At 36.4% G+C, this 20,143-nt stretch overlaps 1 protein-coding gene across 2 annotated transcripts in view; it reads right to left on the bottom strand.

Moving 5' to 3' along the window:
• The window catches only part of LOC144451463 (RNA polymerase II subunit A C-terminal domain phosphatase SSU72-like), a 63,435-nt gene that overhangs the window by 25,862 nt on the left and 17,430 nt on the right, over positions 1 to 20,143 (bottom strand). For both annotated transcript variants that reach the window (XM_078142304.1, XM_078142306.1), the window contains exon 2: positions 9,714 to 9,857. In XM_078142304.1, coding sequence (XP_077998430.1) covers positions 9,714 to 9,857 — 144 coding nt within the window. The remainder of the gene's footprint in view (positions 1 to 9,713; positions 9,858 to 20,143) is intronic.

Here is a 20,143-nt window from a genome sequence, read left to right as displayed (position 1 = left end):
TGAACATTCTCAAAGTTTAGGTGTAGTGGACGTTCTAGGGTGATGAGACTTCAACGACAGTCAGCTTCATATTCCATCACCAGCAGCCCCGGCTAATATGGACCAATAAAACTTTGAGTTCTACCATCACTGAATTTCTTCCTTTAGGGCATGGGTAGTGGTAGTTAAAACTATAGTCAACTCACATTGGTTTGTACTGATTTACAGGACTGGACACACTACATAGTCAACTCACATTGGTTTGTACTAATTTACAGGACTGGACACACTACATAGTCAACTCACATTGGTTTGTACTAATTTACAGGACTGGACACACTACATAGTCAACTCACATTGGTTTGTACTAATTTACTGGATTGAACACACTACATAGTCAACTTACATTGGTTTGTACTAATTTACTGGACTGGACACACTACATAGTCAACTCACATTGGTTTGTACTAATTTACTGGATTGAACACACTACATAGTCAACTCACATTGGTTTGTACTAATTTACTGGATTGAACACACTACATAGTCAACTTACATTGGTTTGTACTAATTTACAGGACTGGACACACTACATAGTCAACTCACATTGGTTTGTACTAATTTACTGGATTGAACACACTACATAGTCAACTCACATTGGTTTGTACTAATTTACTGGACTGGACACACTACATAGTCAACTCACATTGGTTTGTACTAATTTACAGGACTGGACACACTACATAGTCAACTCACATTGGTTTGTACTAATTTACTGGACTGGACACACTACATAGTCAACTCACATTGGTTTGTACTAATTTACTGGATTGAACACACTACATAGTCAACTCACATTGGTTTGTACTAATTTACTGGACTGGACACACTGCATAGTCAACTCACATTGGTTTGTACTAATTTACTGGACTGGACACACTGCATAGTCAACTCACATTGGTTTGTACTAATTTACTGGATTGGACACACTACATAGTCAACTCACATTGGTTTGTACTAATTTACTGGACTGGACACACTGCATAGTCAACTCACATTGGTTTGTACTAATTTACAGGATTGGACACACTACATAGTCAACTCACATTGGTTTGTACTAATTTACTGGACTGGACACACTACATAGTCAACTCACATTGGTTTGTACTAATTTACTGGACTGGACACACTACATAGTCAACTCACATTGGTTTGTACTAATTTACTGGACTGGACACACTACATAGTCAACTCACATTGGTTTGTACTAATTTACAGGATTGGACACACTACATAGTCAACTCACATTGGTTTGTACTAATTTACAGGACTGGACACACTACATAGTCAACTCACATTGGTTTGTACTAATTTACTGGACTGGACACACTACATAGTCAACTCACATTGGTTTGTACTAATTTACAGGATTGGACACACTACATAGTCAACTCACATTGGTTTGTACTAATTTACAGGACTGGACACACTACATAGTCAACTCACATTGGTTTGTACTAATTTACTGGACTGGACACACTACATAGTCAACTCACATTGGTTTGTACTAATTTACAGGATTGGACACACTACATAGTCAACTCACATTGGTTTGTACTAATTTACTGGACTGGACACACTACATAGTCAACTCACATTGGTTTGTACTAATTTACAGGATTGGACACACTACATAGTCAACTCACATTGGTTTGTACTAATTTACAGGATTGGACACACTACATAGTCAACTCACATTGGTTTGTACTAATTTACTGGATTGGACACACTACATAGTCAACTCACATTGGTTTGTACTAATTTACAGGATTGGACACACTACATAGTCAACTCACATTGGTTTGTACTAATTTACTGGACTGGACACACTACATAGTCAACTCACATTGGTTTGTACTAATTTACTGGACTGGACACACTGCATAGTCAACTCACATTGGTTTGTACTAATTTACAGGATTGGACACACTACATAGTCAACTCACATTGGTTTGTACTAATTTACTGGACTGGACACACTACATAGTCAACTCACATTGGTTTGTACTAATTTACAGGACTGGACACACTACATAGTCAACTCACATTGGTTTGTACTAATTTACAGGATTGGACACACTACATAGTCAACTCACATTGGTTTGTACTAATTTACTGGACTGGACACACTACATAGTCAACTCACATTGGTTTGTACTAATTTACTGGATTGGACACACTACATAGTCAACTCACATTGGTTTGTACTAATTTACTGGATTGGACACACTACATAGTCAACTCACATTGGTTTGTACTAATTTACTGGATTGGACACACTACATAGTCAACTCACATTGGTTTGTACTAATTTACAGGATTGGACACACTACATAGTCAACTCACATTGGTTTGTACTAATTTACTGGATTGGACACACTACATAGTCAACTCACATTGGTTTGTACTAATTTACTGGACTGGACACACTACATAGTCAACTCACATTGGTTTGTACTAATTTACTGGATTGGACACACTACATAGTCAACTCACATTGGTTTGTACTAATTTACTGGACTGGACACACTACATAGTCAACTCACATTGGTTTGTACTAATTTACAGGACTGGACACACTACATAGTCAACTCACATTGGTTTGTACTAATTTACTGGATTGGACACACTACATAGTCAACTCACATTGGTTTGTACTAATTTACTGGACTGGACACACTACATAGTCAACTCACATTGGTTTGTACTAATTTACTGGACTGGACACACTACATAGTCAACTCACATTGGTTTGTACTAATTTACTGGACTGGACACACTACATAGTCAACTCACATTGGTTTGTACTAATTTACTGGACTGGACACACTACATAGTCAACTCACATTGGTTTGTACTAATTTACAGGATTGGACACACTACATAGTCAACTCACATTGGTTTGTACTAATTTACTGGACTGGACACACTACATAGTCAACTCACATTGGTTTGTACTAATTTACTGGACTGGACACACTGCATAGTCAACTCACATTGGTTTGTACTAATTTACTGGACTGGACACACTACATAGTCAACTCACATTGGTTTGTACTAATTTACTGGATTGAACACACTACATAGTCAACTCACATTGGTTTGTACTAATTTACTGGACTGGACACACTACATAGTCAACTCACATTGGTTTGTACTAATTTACTGGACTGGACACACTACATAGTCAACTCACATTGGTTTGTACTAATTTACTGGACTGGACACACTACATAGTCAACTCACATTGGTTTGTACTAATTTACAGGATTGAACACACTACATAGTCAACTTACATTGGTTTGTACTAATTTACTGGATTGAATGTACTTCATAGTCAATTCACATTGGTTTGTAGTAATCTATTGGATTGGACTAAGGGAAGAGGTCCATTTCAAGTTGCCGGTACCGCAGGTGGTTCCCACAGAAAACACACCTTTATCGCGGTGACAGCGGTACCGGGTTCAGCTGTCAGTAATGAGCTTGTGTGCATACGGGAAACCGTCGTTACCGTGACCACTACATTATCTCCACAGTTTTTAGTGTGGCTTTTCTTTGATTATGCCGACAACACCTAAATTCATTATTCTTGAGAGAACAATAGATCGCAAACATGTCGCACACGATGCTATACGGAGATGTTTTGCAGGTCCAAGTATTTGTCGCAGGTTTTTTTTCCGAATTCAGTAAACCACCAATTATCCGAACTCAATGGGGACATGGGTGATGTTCAGACACTGAGATTGATGTTCTAAACTGACACAACTTAAACAGGTACCGACATGCACTCTCACGTCACAGTATCGATAATATGATTAAAATAATAATGCCCACTTGCCAAATCGTAAAATGTGAATAAAATCTGCAATTTAAATAGGGGGGGGGGGGGTACAAATTTATATTTTCAGCGAAAGCTCGATGATGGGAAGCAAACGATCTGTCCAAGTCACGTAGATTGTAATAATGTGGCGATCAGATCTGTTCACACGTGTAGCTACGTCATGATTACTTCAAGGTCGGTCAGAGGTCATGTTACGTTCCCCTTGCCATGTGCGCTTGGTAAAAAAAATGAAAACTGCCCTTATAATAAAACGTGACTGCTTTATTTTAGGTTGTACATACTTCAGAAAGGATTGGCTGAAAAATCATGAGGTTACACGAGACCAAATCGTCGCGACCACCCGAAGACTTTGTGTATGAAATAGTTGCACATTTTGACTGACATTTTTTTGTACATGTCTTTTTTCTACTTGCGTGTACATGTACATCATTTGTGTCTAAAACTTTTTTATCCTTGTAACCATTTGTTTTTGGTCACATTTCTCAAGTAAAGACTAATTGTTGTCACCATAGACTGGACAATTAATAAGTCGTTTACAACCTCTTACTACACTTTAATACGGAGGGTTTAATTATATGAATATGTGGTCCGTTTCACACTATGTTGCTTAGGCATACTTTGATAATACATTATATCAATTAACACGCAGCATGCACCTTTCTAATTTCACTATGCCGCCCAATATTTTTTTGGTACCAAACGTCGATGGGGATGGTTTAACAATATGAATAAGTCGTATCGTATTGACTGGTATTCTTCGTGCATGTCTTTATTTTGTACTCGCTTGACAATGTACATGTACATCATTTGTGTCTAAAACTTTTTTTATCGTCATAACTATTTGTTTTCGGTCACACAAGGCACTTGTGTCTGAATTTTCGTCGCAAATTGATTACATGTTCCACCAACTTGATTCGTATGGCAATGTTTATTCTTGACTTGAAATCGTCTGATGATTGTTTCACGTACGTCGCAGTTAACCAATTGTAACATTACGTGCAGTGAATTTACACGATCATATAAAACGAGCATATTTTTACCCCTACCATAAACGTTTGGCTTATACACGTCTATATTATCTTTATTATCACCATTTTATCGTTTTCTCATAGAACCATAGACAGTAACTTTTTACTGCCTAAAACCTCTTTGCATTGACGGAAGAAACCGAGGTTCCCACGGGACAGAGCAGAAACAATGATCTGATTAATATTCAGGTACCCCATTCACACTGAATTCATTATGCCATGTCAAGCGGTAATGAGTTTTCATGAATATGCACGGTAACAAAGTAGTAAAACTGCCAGCGGTAAGGGAGGGTTTGGATTCCCACGGGAACTGCCTGCAGTACTGGCAACTTGAAATGGACTTCTTCCCTAATAGCCTTACACTTACAATAGACCATCCTTTAATTAAGGGGCTTGCATAAATTGGAATCACTTGGAGTAAATTTTGTGAGTGTAATTTACGTGTTTACTCAGAGAATGGCAGGAAATTTGGATTTGAATTCTATTTCATTTTGAAAATAAAAGATTAGAACAAGTGGTCTACTGCTACTCAACCCCCCCCCCCCTCCATGTAGCACTTGTGGTCTACTACTACTCTGAACCCCACCCCCACCCATGTAGAACTTGAGGTCTACTGCTACTCTGAACCCCACCCCCACCCATGTAGAACTTGTGGTTTACTGCTACCCTCCCCGCCCTTCATGTAGCACTTGAGGTCTACTGCTACTCCTAGATCCTAGCCCCCCTCCCTCCATGTAGTACTTGAGGTCTACTGCTACTCCTAACCCCCCACCCACCCACACACATATGTAGAACTTGACTATCAATCTTGGGGTACTCAAGGATAGCAGAGGAAAAACATTGGGAATGCCAAAATATAACATTACAAAGTCGAGAATAGTTCTTATAAGCTTAAACGATTTCACATCCCCTCCTTTTATATGACAAATTGATAGATAATAATGTTAGCATGTTATTGATAAGGCCTACTGGTGGAGCCGGGTTATAATTAGTGACCAGTCCTTTACTAAAATTGGCCTTGTACAAAATAATAAATTAATTACCACTCATTTACTAAAATTGGCCTTGTACAAAATAATAAATTAATGACCACCAGTCATTTACTAAAATTGGCCTTGTACAAAATAATAAATTAATGACCACCAGTCATTTACTAAAATTGGCCTTGTACAAAATAATAAATTAATGACCACCAGTCATTTACTAAAATTGGCCTTGTAGAAAATAATAAATTAATGACCACCAGTCATTTACTAAAATTGGCCTTGTAGAAAATAATAAATTAATGACCACCAGTCATTTACTAAAATTGGCCTTGTAGAAAATAATAAATTAATGACCACCAGTCATTTACTAAAATTGGCCTTGTAGAAAATAATAAATTAATGACCACCAGTCATTTACTAAAATTGGCCTTGTAGAAAATAATAAATTAATGACCACCAGTCATTTACTAAAATTGGCCTTGTAAAAAATAATAAATTAATGTCGTCATTTACTAAAATTGGCCTTGTACAAAATAATAAATTAATGACCACCAGTCATTTACTAAAATTGGCCTTGTAGAAAATAATAAATTAATGACCACCAGTCATTTACTAACGTTGGCCTCTTACAAAGACAACTTCGGTGAGAATGTTCTAGATTTTAATAGCAATCTTCGTTTCAACTGTCAATCATCAATATTACCAAGTAGCTAATGCTAATATACCACCTGTAATTATGTTAATTCTATTCTTAGTCCATTTATCAATTGCTAATGGATAATCAATATAAGCTGGGCAGTTTAAAAACCATGTGATGGCTTATATTTTGTCATCACAATGTTTGAAAATAGCAGAGATTTCGGTTTTATTCCAAAATATATTTAAATATCACTGAATGAAGACATTTCCTGTCTAGTTGGTGCAAATCCCTACACATTCTGCAATGCTGCAATCTTTCTCTCAAGTGCTGAAAACCAAAATGTCTACCCACTATCTCTGCCCTACATTTCTTCAATAAGGTTGTAAACCTTGGAATGTGCTTGTAAATATATGTCAACTGTTGATTAAATAATAAAGCACAAGTCAACTGCATTTTAAAAGTTCACTCTACACTGAAGTGCAATAAACACTTGTGAACCTTTTCCAAGTTTATTACTGACAATGCATATAAATTACACCAACCACCTTGTTTTCCCAAGTGAGTTTGTTGTATGTAATGTATCTACATGTATACTGGACTGAAAAATTGGGGGAATATGTGTACTTTAACTGAAAAATGACACACAGCAAAGATATAAAATTAGTTTCTTTATTAAGCTTGCAAAATCAAAATGCATGATACAGTTTGTACATTATCATATGAAGTAACCCTGTACTACGACTCCAACAACGTTGGTGGTCAACTAGTAAGGAGTTACTGTTGCTCCAAACCCTGTCAAGTAGTGTTTTCTCTAACCATTTCAAAATTGTACAGTAGTCACAACATTAAACAGACCAATGATTTTCTACTGGTGCTGCAAAAATGGTAACAAGACGTATAGAAAACAAATGTTCTGCTTTGGCATTTTGACAGAACTTGTTGTAAAATATTTTCATTTTCTAATAATATTCTCTTCTTTCCTTTGGCTTGTTCACATCTTCAAAGAAGGTGATCCCTGTTGTCTTTTTTTTCAGCTTCACTTTTTGACATATCTTTTTGGAAATCTAAGCAACTTGTGAGAGAGAACTACATGCACTGCTATATAGAGGGTTTGGAAAATATCAATAATTCTGAAAAGAAAACATTCTATCATTTCAAGAAGTTGACAATATACAACACTTACCACCCGATGGACTCTCCTTTGAATACACATGTTCAATTGCTTAAAAGGAGGATCTAAGAATTAAAAAATTGTCCATATGTAAACCAAGACACATACACATGCACACACACACACTCCTCTATGTGATATGCCATTCAAACAACAAGCATAAAAATAACGCCAATGGGCGTTATAGCACAACTGTACAATTTTTAAAAATGTTTATCCATATGCTAGTCCATGCTAACAATAGGTGTTCATTTGCTGAATGAATATCCAGTTGCCTATCCTACCATGTTTGGGACCATTGGGCTGTTGCTATGGGCGTGGTCATGTTGTTAGATATATTTGCATACATTTTTTAATGTTTTTGTTCACTTGTGAATTCCTGATATTATCTTTGCAATATACATCCCCATTTGGCTGTTGCTATGGATGTGGCCTTGTTGCTAGGCATATTTTCATACATTTTAAAATGTTTATACATTTGTCTATTAATCCTCGTTATCTTCGCAATACATATGATTATTTGGCTGTTGCTATGGGTGTGGTCTTGTTGTTAGGCAAATTTACATACATATTTTGAATGTTTATTTAATTGTCTAAGAATCCCTGTTATCTTTGTGAAATACACGACCGTTTGGCTGTTACTATGGGTGTGGGTCATGGTTGCTGGGATATTTGCATACATTTTTGGAATGTTTACTCACTTGCCTACCAGATCTTGTTATTTGACCAAAATATACTGCCATTGGGTTGTTGCTAAGGGCGTGGTCATGGTTGCTAGGGCCAATTGTGTCAAAAAACTTTGAAGGAATTCTGCAGAATAACACTTTTAGAAACATTTCTGTCTCATTGACCAAGTACTTTTTGACAAATTTTTTACCACAATTCACATTTTTACACCTAATTTGCATATTACTGATGAGATTACTATATGTTTAATATTTCTTCATCTATAAACCCACAGATGCATCCCTCTTAAATTTCAGCCCAATCTGCTGAGTAGTTTTGGAATTATAGGTTTTTGACCAAAAAGACACATTTTTAGCCCGAATTTGCATATTACTAAGGGAATCACCATGACCAAATCTTAATTTATTCACCCCTAAAAGTGTTCCACCAAATTTCATGCCAATCTGTCCAGTACTTTTGGAGTTTAAGTTTTTTGACAAAAATCACATTTTTTGACCCAAAACCCACATCTCTGATGCAATCATTTTCATTTGAACAATTTTCCAACAAGACACCACAAGTAACATGACCAAAAAATATCAAAGCAATCAGTCCAGCAGTTTTTGACTTTTAAGTTGTTTACATACACACATACACAGACAGATAGACAGACACCGGTTGATCCCTATTATAGCATAGCACTACTGAACCTCAGTTCAGTGGTGCTAAAAAGTATCTGCTCACAACTATTCTGACATCTACTCAATTTTCTTAGTGCTCTTACCAAGGCCTAGGAACTCAAGTAACAGGAAGAGGTAAATCTGGTATAACTGGTGGTTTCTCATACATTATACCATAATACTGGTGGGGACCCCTGGTAGATTTTACTTACTTACTGCCCAAAAACACTGGTAGGGAACTCTGGTAAAATGACAGGTAAACTCAGGTAGATTTTACCTGGTAGGGAACCCTGGTAAAATGACAGGTGAACTCAGGTAGATTTTACATTCTTAGTGCCCGTAACAAAAACAGTTTCTCAAAACCAAACTTTCAAACATCTTAGACTGAATGATTTTGTCTTCATCCACACTCATCTAACCACTCACTTCAAAGGACTCCTTTGGCCATGCAGTTCAAAGAACTCTACATCATGTGATGAAAGGAGTGTACATAATATACAATATTTCAGTTTACCATCTTTGCAAAAACCAAAGATGCAACTATGTGAAAGAACAGGTAGATTACTAGTAAGAACAATTCACACTCATACACATGAAAAAATAAAATAAAATACAATTTCCCTTATTTGCTGACACTGTAGAATGAATGGAAAGCTGGATACAAATTAAAATCTTTGTTTGTGAGATCCTTGTACATTTGGTCATAAGTAGTTTTGAAATCATAGACATTGGGTTTATCTGGTGATGGTCCTGGTAACTTCACATGGGAACCTGTTCCAAATGACTTCACATTGTAGCCCTTCTTGCTGTAACAGAAAAGACAGACTAAGTTACAACTTACTCATGAAGTAAATATATCATGCAGAATCATAACAGAGGGAAATCAGTAGCAAAGACCTTCATATTGGTGGATTTAGACTTTGTATTTTCTACAAACGCTTACACAATTGAATTCAACATTTTACTTTAGATATTGACCAGGAAACAGGCACTAGTGTTTACTGTGACTGTGTTTTAAATCTACCAACTGTGTCAGATGATGTCAGTGGCATCATCATGTGATGAGAACCAACAAGGAGGGTGAAACTGTGCAATGTAATCTCTAATGGTAGACAGGATCAGGAACAAAGGAAAATATTTCATGGTGGACTATTAAAAAATGTATTTCAGTGGAGTTGAGTTGTTGCTATGTGAAATTAGTAGGATTGAATATGAAACTATCCCTGGTAGTCTAAGCGTTTGTAGTGAGGACAATAGTTCAAATCAATCAGCATGAAGGTCTAGACTTGGAAATTATGGTAGTTTTGTGCCATACAACAACAAAGATATAACCTTTTTGCTAAATCAGAACCTTTTGGCCCCTCATCCACTGCCCCTGTGATCATGTAAAGTGTGTTTCTTTGGTTTGTTCAGTGACTCCTTCGCTGGTACACATACATTTAGTAATGTAGTTAATAGTTTTCTTTACTTGTGATATTGTCACCCTATTTACTAACAAGTCATTGAGAATGACATAGTCCCCGCTATGATTGGGTTTTAAGGAACTGGCAGTTTATGTTGTCATTTTCTTGATATCACTACTCTGATCACGCAACAACACTTGTGAACCTAAATCAAACAGACTTAGATATGTTGTGTCTGCTTGTTGGACATGGAGCATGCCTACTCATGTTGTATCTCCTCGTTGGACATGGGACATGCCTACTCTTCAAGATGACGTGATGGAATAATACATTGAACAATAAAGGATGGGTCGGGTATGGGGGGGGGGGACCTGTTTAAGCATGTCTGAGTTATGGCTTGGGACATGGAAAATTCGCGAACAAAATGGCTGCCAGGCAGCCATATTGGATCGTATCACGATGAAAATGGATATGCACATGTATGTTATAGAACACTGTCCTAATGCCAACTTTGAATGAGATCTGTTCAAGCATGTCTGAGTTATGGCTTTAGACAGGGAAAATTTGCAAACAAAATGGCTGCTAGGTGGCCATATTGGATAGTATCATGAAACAAATTGACGTGCATATGTATGCCATTGTATGTTGCCCCTGTACCAAGTTTGAAAAAAATCGGTCCAGGCATCTCCAAGAAACGGCTCTGGACGGACGCACGGACAGACGAAACCCAATCCATAAGTCCCCGTTCCGGACTTCATCCGGCGGGGACTAACTACATGATGACTTGCTTTTATCTGGCAATGTGTGTGGTGAAGACAAAACACCACCAAAAAGTTAATGAAACCTATATTCATTAATCAGGTATGTCATGGCATAATATTAGAATGGATGTCCAATTTTGATTTAACAGATCAATTCTAAAAATAGCATCAATGGTGTTGTAGTACAACTGTATTGTTCATGTGTTATTTAAAAAACAAGTGACCTATCGGTCAGAATAGCTCTGCTGTTTTTTTGTTTTTTTTGTTGTTCTTTTTTTTGTTTTTGTAATGTGGAGAAGTGGTTCTGTTGTTCAGCTCTTCCACTATGCAGTTTTGTTTTTATTGAAGTAATAAGGTGGTTGTGGCTTCATATGATGAAACTATGGTCCTCTTATTTACTATACATTTAAAAAAAAAATCATACAGATTGATTCGAGTGCCTGTGGTCCGTATCGTACGTCGAACTTTCAAATAGTGTAACAATTGCTTAGTACACTGATGCCTTGATACTCGTTACAATGTTACAACAACCGTGTTAACAGACCTACTGTTACAATATTGTAATGCATGGCTGTTATGTCAGCGATATGATGACCGCTGTACACAGCAGCATACATGTACATAGTATGCAAGATCAAACAAATATGGCAGCACCCAGTGAACTGTATACACATGTTCTATGGGCAAAGTATTTCATGGAATGCGTTGCAAAAGACTTTGAAGGTGGGGGTAAAGGCTAGGGCGTCAGTTGAATTTATATACAAGCGACCTATCGGTCAGAATAGCTCCGCTGTTTTGTTTTTTTTATTTTATTTTTTATTTTGGTGACATGTAGAAGTGGTTCAGTTCTTCAGCTCTTTACTATGCAGTTTTGTTTTAGCGATGCAATAAAGTGGTTCGTGGTTTCATATGATGTCTCACTATAAAACACATTTTACACAGAAGTTGGTAATGTATTGTACTTTTATACCATAGTCACCATTTTATAACAAAAATCTACAGTTATGAAAAATTGCACAAAATCTCAGAAAAAAATGACTGGGAAATGCACACAAGAAAAAGAAAAAAAAGAGGATTTTGAGGTTGGCTATAAATAATTCCAGTGTCTTACAGCTTTAACCCTGGAAAATTTTAATGATGAATGAAATAAACTAGGGATCTAAAATAATTTTGAGGCAATTTGAATTTCAATTTTCTAACAAATTTACCAAGTCAACAACATTCAACTTGTACTAGTTGTAGTAGATATATATATAGGGAAGAAATGTATTAATCGCCATCTTAGTTTCCGTACGGCGACAATCCCCAAGTACCCGAAAGAGAGTCATTCTCAGCCATTGACAGGGTTCGACACTGGAGTAAAAAAGTCACTATCCCACAGGACTAGTAAAATTGATAACGAAGTAGTCCTGCAAAAAATCTGTTGGTCCTATCTTTAAGTGCTTTCGCTTGTTCACTTAGGCTCTTCATCTCTCTTAGTTTTTGCTCAACTTCTAATTCACTTTTCCAAACCCCATATTTATTTCAAACCGTGTGTTGTAATTGAACTGTCTATTCCTTTGTAGTTGTTTGTGCATCATCAACTCATTACTGTAATTTTATTCTCTTTTTTATGTTTTGGAGCTTCTTCTCTTTTTTGTTGCTTTCTGTGAGTAGTTTGTCTTAATTGGGGGGGGGGAGTAATAAGATGTTATGTGGTCTTATTTCTAGCTCATAACATTTCTGGTACACATTGATCTAACTATTGCATTTTTAAAAGACAAAAAATTACCTTCCCATGGAGCAAGTCTTTATAGTGTTGTCCTTAGTGCATATTAGAATGTATTTACAACATAAAAATAAATAAATTTGAAGGTTACCAGCAGTTACAGCAAAATTTTGTTACTAATTACATGTACAAGTCACTTCGTCTATTTTCGTGTCTATGTACTTCCGGGTTGACATAAACGTTAAACGTGATACAGTCGGCCCTATAATTACTAAGAAATGACAAAACCGTTCGCAAAATAAAGTTCAGGATTTTAATTTTTCAAACTGAATATCAATATCCACTACACATTCAATAACTGGTTTCGCGTATTTAGAAATGTGCCCCAAAACATGAACACGGAACACGGAACACGGAATCGTACCGTGTCAGTGTTACTAACTAAGTTAGCAGTTTCATTGTAGGCTGTAAGTTGTACCGGTAAAAAAACGATCATCACATCATGTAGGAAGTACAAAAACATAGAACACGTTGTTTTCTTGCTGAATAAACTCACTGAAATAACAACACGGTCAAATCGCGTCTTCGATTTTGACAGCCACCATTGTTATGATTGAGCTTCACTTACTTCCGTTGAACGTGGCCAGTACAGTGTAGAGGCCAGCCTGGCCTTACCCTTATTATACACAAATCATCGTACAACTCATTTTATTGGCTATAATATTAGCTACATTTGAAAGGTCTCACTTGATTGGCTTATCCTTCGCTATTCCCGTTTTCAAGAGACACCCCGCCAGAATAAAGTGCCACGTAGTACAGCAATGGCGCGAGATCGCCTGTTGGGCGACTTTCCCACCGGGTGTGCTTTTCGAAAACTACACAACACATGCTTTTATGACACGGAATCATAGAAAATCTACCCTGTTTCCAAACTAATCGTAATTTTATCGCGAATAGACAACCGGAGTTGGTCAAAATAGCAAATTAAAAATCAAATGAATTTTACTATGACCGTGAATTCATCATATAGCCGGTGGTTTGAATTCTGAGCTCCCTACTAATATACCTATCACAGAAAGTTACTCGACTCGCGGGATTGCGGACCAGCGTGTACGTGTATTGCTATACGTTACAGCATAGACCCTCCTGGTTACAGTGGTAACACTCGTTCATGTTCGATTACCTTTCATAAAGAAAACACAACGAAATGGTTGAAGTGATCTTTTTTTTAAATTTCTTTTCATCACAAAAACAAAATCTGTGTGATCAAAAGTGTTGTAAACTAAACCAGAAAGAATTATCGGACTGGCTAAACTTCCCGCTGAACTGGAGTAAGGTCCAAGCCTCGATAGTACGTGAGCAAATCGTCTCAAACTAGCGATACAACTTTCAAAATATAACTTGACATGTCTTCATTTGTTAGAGTTATACAATTCAAGACGGGTTTTCACTCGAAAGAAACAATTCTGTGAATAATGACATTCTGAATGCAGCGATTTCTCGGACGATGTTAACACTGTAACGTACGTACGGCTGGCAACGACTTGCTTCCGGGTTAGTCCCTCGTACATCCGGGTACTTGAGATTGTCGCCGTACGGAACTACCACATCGGCAATTTTGACGCTGTAATTTTGCCACCAATATTGATCGTACAAAAACAAAACTCCATAAATGAACCACAAAGTACTTTCTCTTTCAAAATGTGGTAATTTTAGAAAGAGTATTATCGTTTTTATTGACGACTGACTGTCAAAAATCGTCCCATACACTTCAGTTCACAGGCATTCAAACTTGATCATGAGGGAGGTGCATATACTGGAATGAACCATTCTGTAGGAGGGGTGGATGGAGAATTGGATTTGAAGTTTACAACCCTTTTTCGAACAAATATTTGTCATTTGGGCGCACAATGCGTAGAATTAAGACTATAGCACATATTACATTGCTTGTTTGACGTCAATAGTGTCTTTTGAAAAGTTGCACTTTACCTAAAGTCTCGCGGAGTGATTTCCAATATGGCGTCGGTCATTATACTCATTAACATATTCATTTTTTTTTCAAATTTCAAAAAAAAAATCATAAAAAATAGAAGAGAAGACGTGCTGACTTGAAATTAACAAATCTAAGTAAGGTACCCTCTGTGCATCAACACACCACATATCAAAGCAATCTGACTTAAAGTTTATGAGGAGTTGATGAAAATGACATTTTTGGAAAAAAAATCATAAAAAATTGAAAATGGCACAGATCAACTTGGCATGAACAAATCTGAATAGCCTCCCCCCAGGGAACATGCACACCAAATATCGAAGAATTCCGACTGTCACTTTCGGAGTAGATCGTGAAGATATAAAAGTTTGACGGACACCTATGATTCACTCTACTCTCTATACCTCAATACCCACCTATACCTAAAGCTACGCTTTCAGCTTTCGCTGACAGCGGAGCTAATAAAAACTTCATAAAAACCTCGAAGCAGTCACTAGAAACTATTTTTCACACACACAAAAAAAATCCATTCATACTTAGAGGCACTACACACAGATTAAATATTCCAACATTGGAGATTTCTGTGTAGCTAGGGGGTTTGATACGCCCTCTACGAGGGAAATTCATCCATGCCTATATGTGAAGTACAGCGACTTGCTCCGAAGTCGAGCATATTACTATGTGGTAGCGATATACCAATCGAGTCTAGTTTTTGTCTAGTGATAAATTTGTTTGTCAATGATGTCTGTCGATATCAATATTATTTAAACGTTTTTATTGTGTTATTCTGAGTGAAATGAATGTCAACAGCAATTTACAGAGAGGCTGAGATAAGTATATGTGGACAGGGGCACTTCCGTCATGTCAACAAAGACACGACTACCAAAAACTAACTAATTTGACAGAAGACATGTTTCTTTATACAAAACTGTCGAATCAAAATCATGCTTTTACTATGTGTATTGAACTGAGTTTGATATAACACATACTGGGTGTTTGAGTTTCTCTTTTGCTTCAAGTTCCAGAGCTTGTTGTTGGTACATGGTGTTGCATGTAGCATGTTTCTCTCTGACGAAGGTATCAGAGTCCTTGATGACTTTTCCTTATTTTTCTTAGATGCTAACTCAAACAGAGCCTTTATGCTTGTTCTTACCTTCTCTATCTTACTTACTAAGCAAACCATTTTGATATAGAGTGGCGAAGCTCAGTAAAATAACAATTTCTTTGAGCATTTAGTGTAAGCATAGCATGTGGTATACGTTGCTAAAGAACTCCCTAGTGAAAAGATGCTATGCATGCGCAGTGTAGTGTCAATTGTTTACGACCCCTTAGCCTAGCTACATTGTATCATTCTGGTAGTGGTTTGACGTGTCATGCTTGAATGGTTTTCTACACCATACAATCAAGGACGCGCCATATTGATAATCTAAACGTTTACTAGAGGGCCTTACAGTGTCAGAATGACAAATACACCAGCTGATCAATGCAAAAGAGGTGCTGTAAAAAATGCTAAAAATACACGAAAAACATTTTTCACCCTTTGTATCTCTTTTTAAAAGCTTTTGATATATGTTGTTACTCATGGCAATGGAATGGCACTTTTTTTGGTCGATGAAACATGATTATAAAAAATACTGCCAATGGCATTGTAGCACAACTGTACAGTTTTTAAAAATGTTTATCCATATGCTAGTACATGCTAACAATAGTTGTTCATTTGCTGAATGACTATCCAGTTGCCTATCCAACCATGTTGCTATCTTTACAATATATGTCAACATTTGGCTGTTGTTATGGGCATGGACATGTTGTTAAATATATTTGCATACATTTTTTTATGTTTTTGTTCACTTGTGTATGAATTCCTGATATTATCTTTGCAATATGTGATCATTTGGCTGTTGCTATGGGCGTGGTCTTGTTGCTAGGCATATTTACATACATTTGTTGAATGTTTATTCAATTATCTATTAATCCGTTATCTTCACAATATATGTGATCATTTGGCTGTTGCTATGGGCGTGGTCTTGTTGCTAGGCACATTTGCATACATTTTTTTAATGTCTTTCTATTAGTTATCTTTGCAATATATGTGATTATTTGGTTGTTGCTATGGCCGTGGTCTTGTTGCTAGGCACATTTGCATACATTTTTTAATGTCTATTAGTTATCTTTGCAATATATGTGATTATTTGGCTGTTGCAATGGGCGTGGTCATAGTTGCTAGGGTATTTGCATACATTTTTTGAATGTTTACTCACTTGCCTACCAGATGATGCTATTTGACCAAAATATACTGCCATTCAGTTGGTGCTAAGGGCGTGGTCATGGTTGCTAGGGCCAATTTTGTCAAAATGTTTTGAAAATCTGCAGAATAACACTTTCAGTAACATCTCACCCAGTTTCAGACTTACTCACTGACGTACTTTTTGAGATATAAGTTTTCGACCAAAAAGGACATCTTTACACCTAATTTGCGTATCACTCATGGGATCATTGTATGCATAATATTTCTTCGTCCATACATCCTTAGATGTATTCCCATTAAATTTCAGCCCAATCTGCTCAGTAGTTTTGGAATTACAGATTTTTAACCAAAAAGACACATTTTTAGCCCTAATTTGCATATTACTGATGGAATCATCATGTCATGAACAAATCTTACTTTATACCCATTAAGAATGTTCCCACCAAATTTCACATCAATCTGCTCAGTAGTTTCTGACTTTTTTGACCAAAAATCACATTTTTTTACCCAAATCACAAACTGGAGGTAAGATCATTTTGATTTGAACAATCTTTCATTAGAACACCATAAGTAATGTCCCCACCAAATATCAAGCCAATTGGTCTGGCGTTTTTTGACTTTAAGTCATTTACATACACACACACACATACACACACACACACGCTGCCTAACATGATCTGATACACATAAGGGGTGGGTTTTTTATTTAGTTGAATGAGCTGAATAAGAAAAAGTAGGTTAATATTATATATTTTGATGGTTATTAATGATTTCCCCCCATTAAAATCAATACTATACACTATTATTTTGAAATACCGACAGCAGGGGGTAGGGGTAAACTATCGTCTTCTGTGCTTTTTATTCAGCATCTTAGGAGCATACTAATACATGTTTCTGATTGCTAGAACATATGTCTTTACAGGAAATATACTTTCTTTGAATAAGTAACTTCTAATGTTGACATACATACCAAAGGTATCATATATAAGGAAAATATCGTAAGATTGCTGAAGGTAAATGGGGTAGGGGTAAGATGTCTTCCTGTGTGCTTAGTACACACCACCTACATATGTAATCAATACAGTAACATGGTTTTCTGAGTTAGAATATATTTCTTAACAAAAACCAGATTTAAACTGAATGCCTCCCGTAAGGGAATCACTAATTATGCAAATAACTCATTAAACTAAAAAAACTATGGTAACAGGCTTTGTTTTTGGACAAGCGTGCTTTCTTCGGTTAATGTATGTGCCAAATTATACAGAATTTGAAGAGTGCATGATATTGCTTAATTACTGAATATCGTTCATTATTCAAAATACTCATTAAAGGTAAAAGTTGTAGGAACAAGCTTCATAGAACAGGTGCTTATTATTATGGTTGATATATGTACCATATAAGATTTAAGATACAACCTAGTTACCTAAAATCATTACTTAATATGCAAATTTTTCATTAAAACTGACTGTAAGCTATATCAAATAGTTTATAGGACATATCTGCTTTATTATGGTTCATGTATGTACTAAACTACATTGAAATTCAAGTCTTAAGATATAGCCTAATTACCGAAAATGATTAATTTTGCAAATTATTCACTAAATCTTCAAACAAAATCAACAACTTTTATAGGAGATATGTACTCTTATGTTTAACGTATGTACTAAATTGTACTGAAATTGAAGTATGCAGTCTTAAAGTTGTAAAATTGTTTAAAATTGCCATTTTTTCAATATTTCAAATACTGTAAAAGATCGTGTAGAACTAACCTTTACCATGTAATCAATTGCCTCGTCCACGGATGCAAGTAAAATTGACCCTTGTAATGATGAACGGCTTCAGAGAATAATTCGATCATAAACAAACTGTTTTGAACCTCCCACCATTACCGCACAAATTGCCACGTCATTTAAGAGACGAGATCCCGCAAGAATTTGGGACGTGACTTCACTATCATGGCTTCCGTAGCGTAGACAAACGTAGAGCTATGTTTGTTATCCTTGAAAGTTGAAAGCTATAATTATTGTGCAATTGTTGTATATAGTTTCTGGTTGTATCGGCAATTGCATTTTACATGACATACAGAAGTGTCACATTGTCACTTTTTATTACTTTTGTGCTACTTTCTAGCTATTGATTTTTGCCCCTGAATAAAAAAACGGAAGTTACCAATGTCGACAGACGATCCCACAAAAATTTACCTCTCAGCAGGTGACTATATAAACTACTCAATGTGCGACTGGTGATGGTATTTATTCAAGGGCATGCAATGAAACACGATGACGTGATACATTGTACAACGGTAATCCATACAGACGCAGACCTCACTGTGTTTCTCGTGACATGCGTTCATTTTGACAATGGTACCGATCTTTATCAGGAGAAAGTGGCTCAACTCGGGAAAAATCACTGTATAAACAAGTTTTGCCTCTGAACACAACCAAATTCACTTTCAATTATTAATCTATTACAAATATTTATGGAAGGAACGTTAGCAAATGCCCAGCTCGCTAAATAGTTCAACACATACCCCTTGCCGAATGCATAGACTTCGATACTTGACGTGCTATCATATGGTAAAACTTTCCATTTTTAGGCTGCAGTGCATCATCACATCCCGGTTCACATACATATAATCATGGATGTTTAACTTATAATGTCGTCAAGATCATCGCTATAAGAAAGCCATGTTGGCATGTATTTTATTTCCAGCAAAATTCCACAATATATCAAGCTGCCCTGAGTTTACTTGCATGACTACATAGTCTAATTATTATTACAATTCACCGCTGGGTCGCGTAGTCGTCATGGCGTGGTGGGGCCGGTGTTCACAGGGACAAGGTTCTCGAGTAAAATGTTGATAATGTAGACGTGTTTAGGCAAATACATATTGAAGAGTGAAAAATACTTTAGTTCTGTGATTGCACAAAGTCACTACATACAAATACTACTAATAGTACTATTACAGTACTTGTCATGTTA

This window comes from Glandiceps talaboti, chromosome 21, assembly GCF_964340395.1.
Source record: "Glandiceps talaboti chromosome 21, keGlaTala1.1, whole genome shotgun sequence".
NCBI lineage: Eukaryota > Metazoa > Hemichordata > Enteropneusta > Spengelidae > Glandiceps > Glandiceps talaboti.
This window is presented reverse-complemented; position numbering and strand designations above follow the sequence as displayed.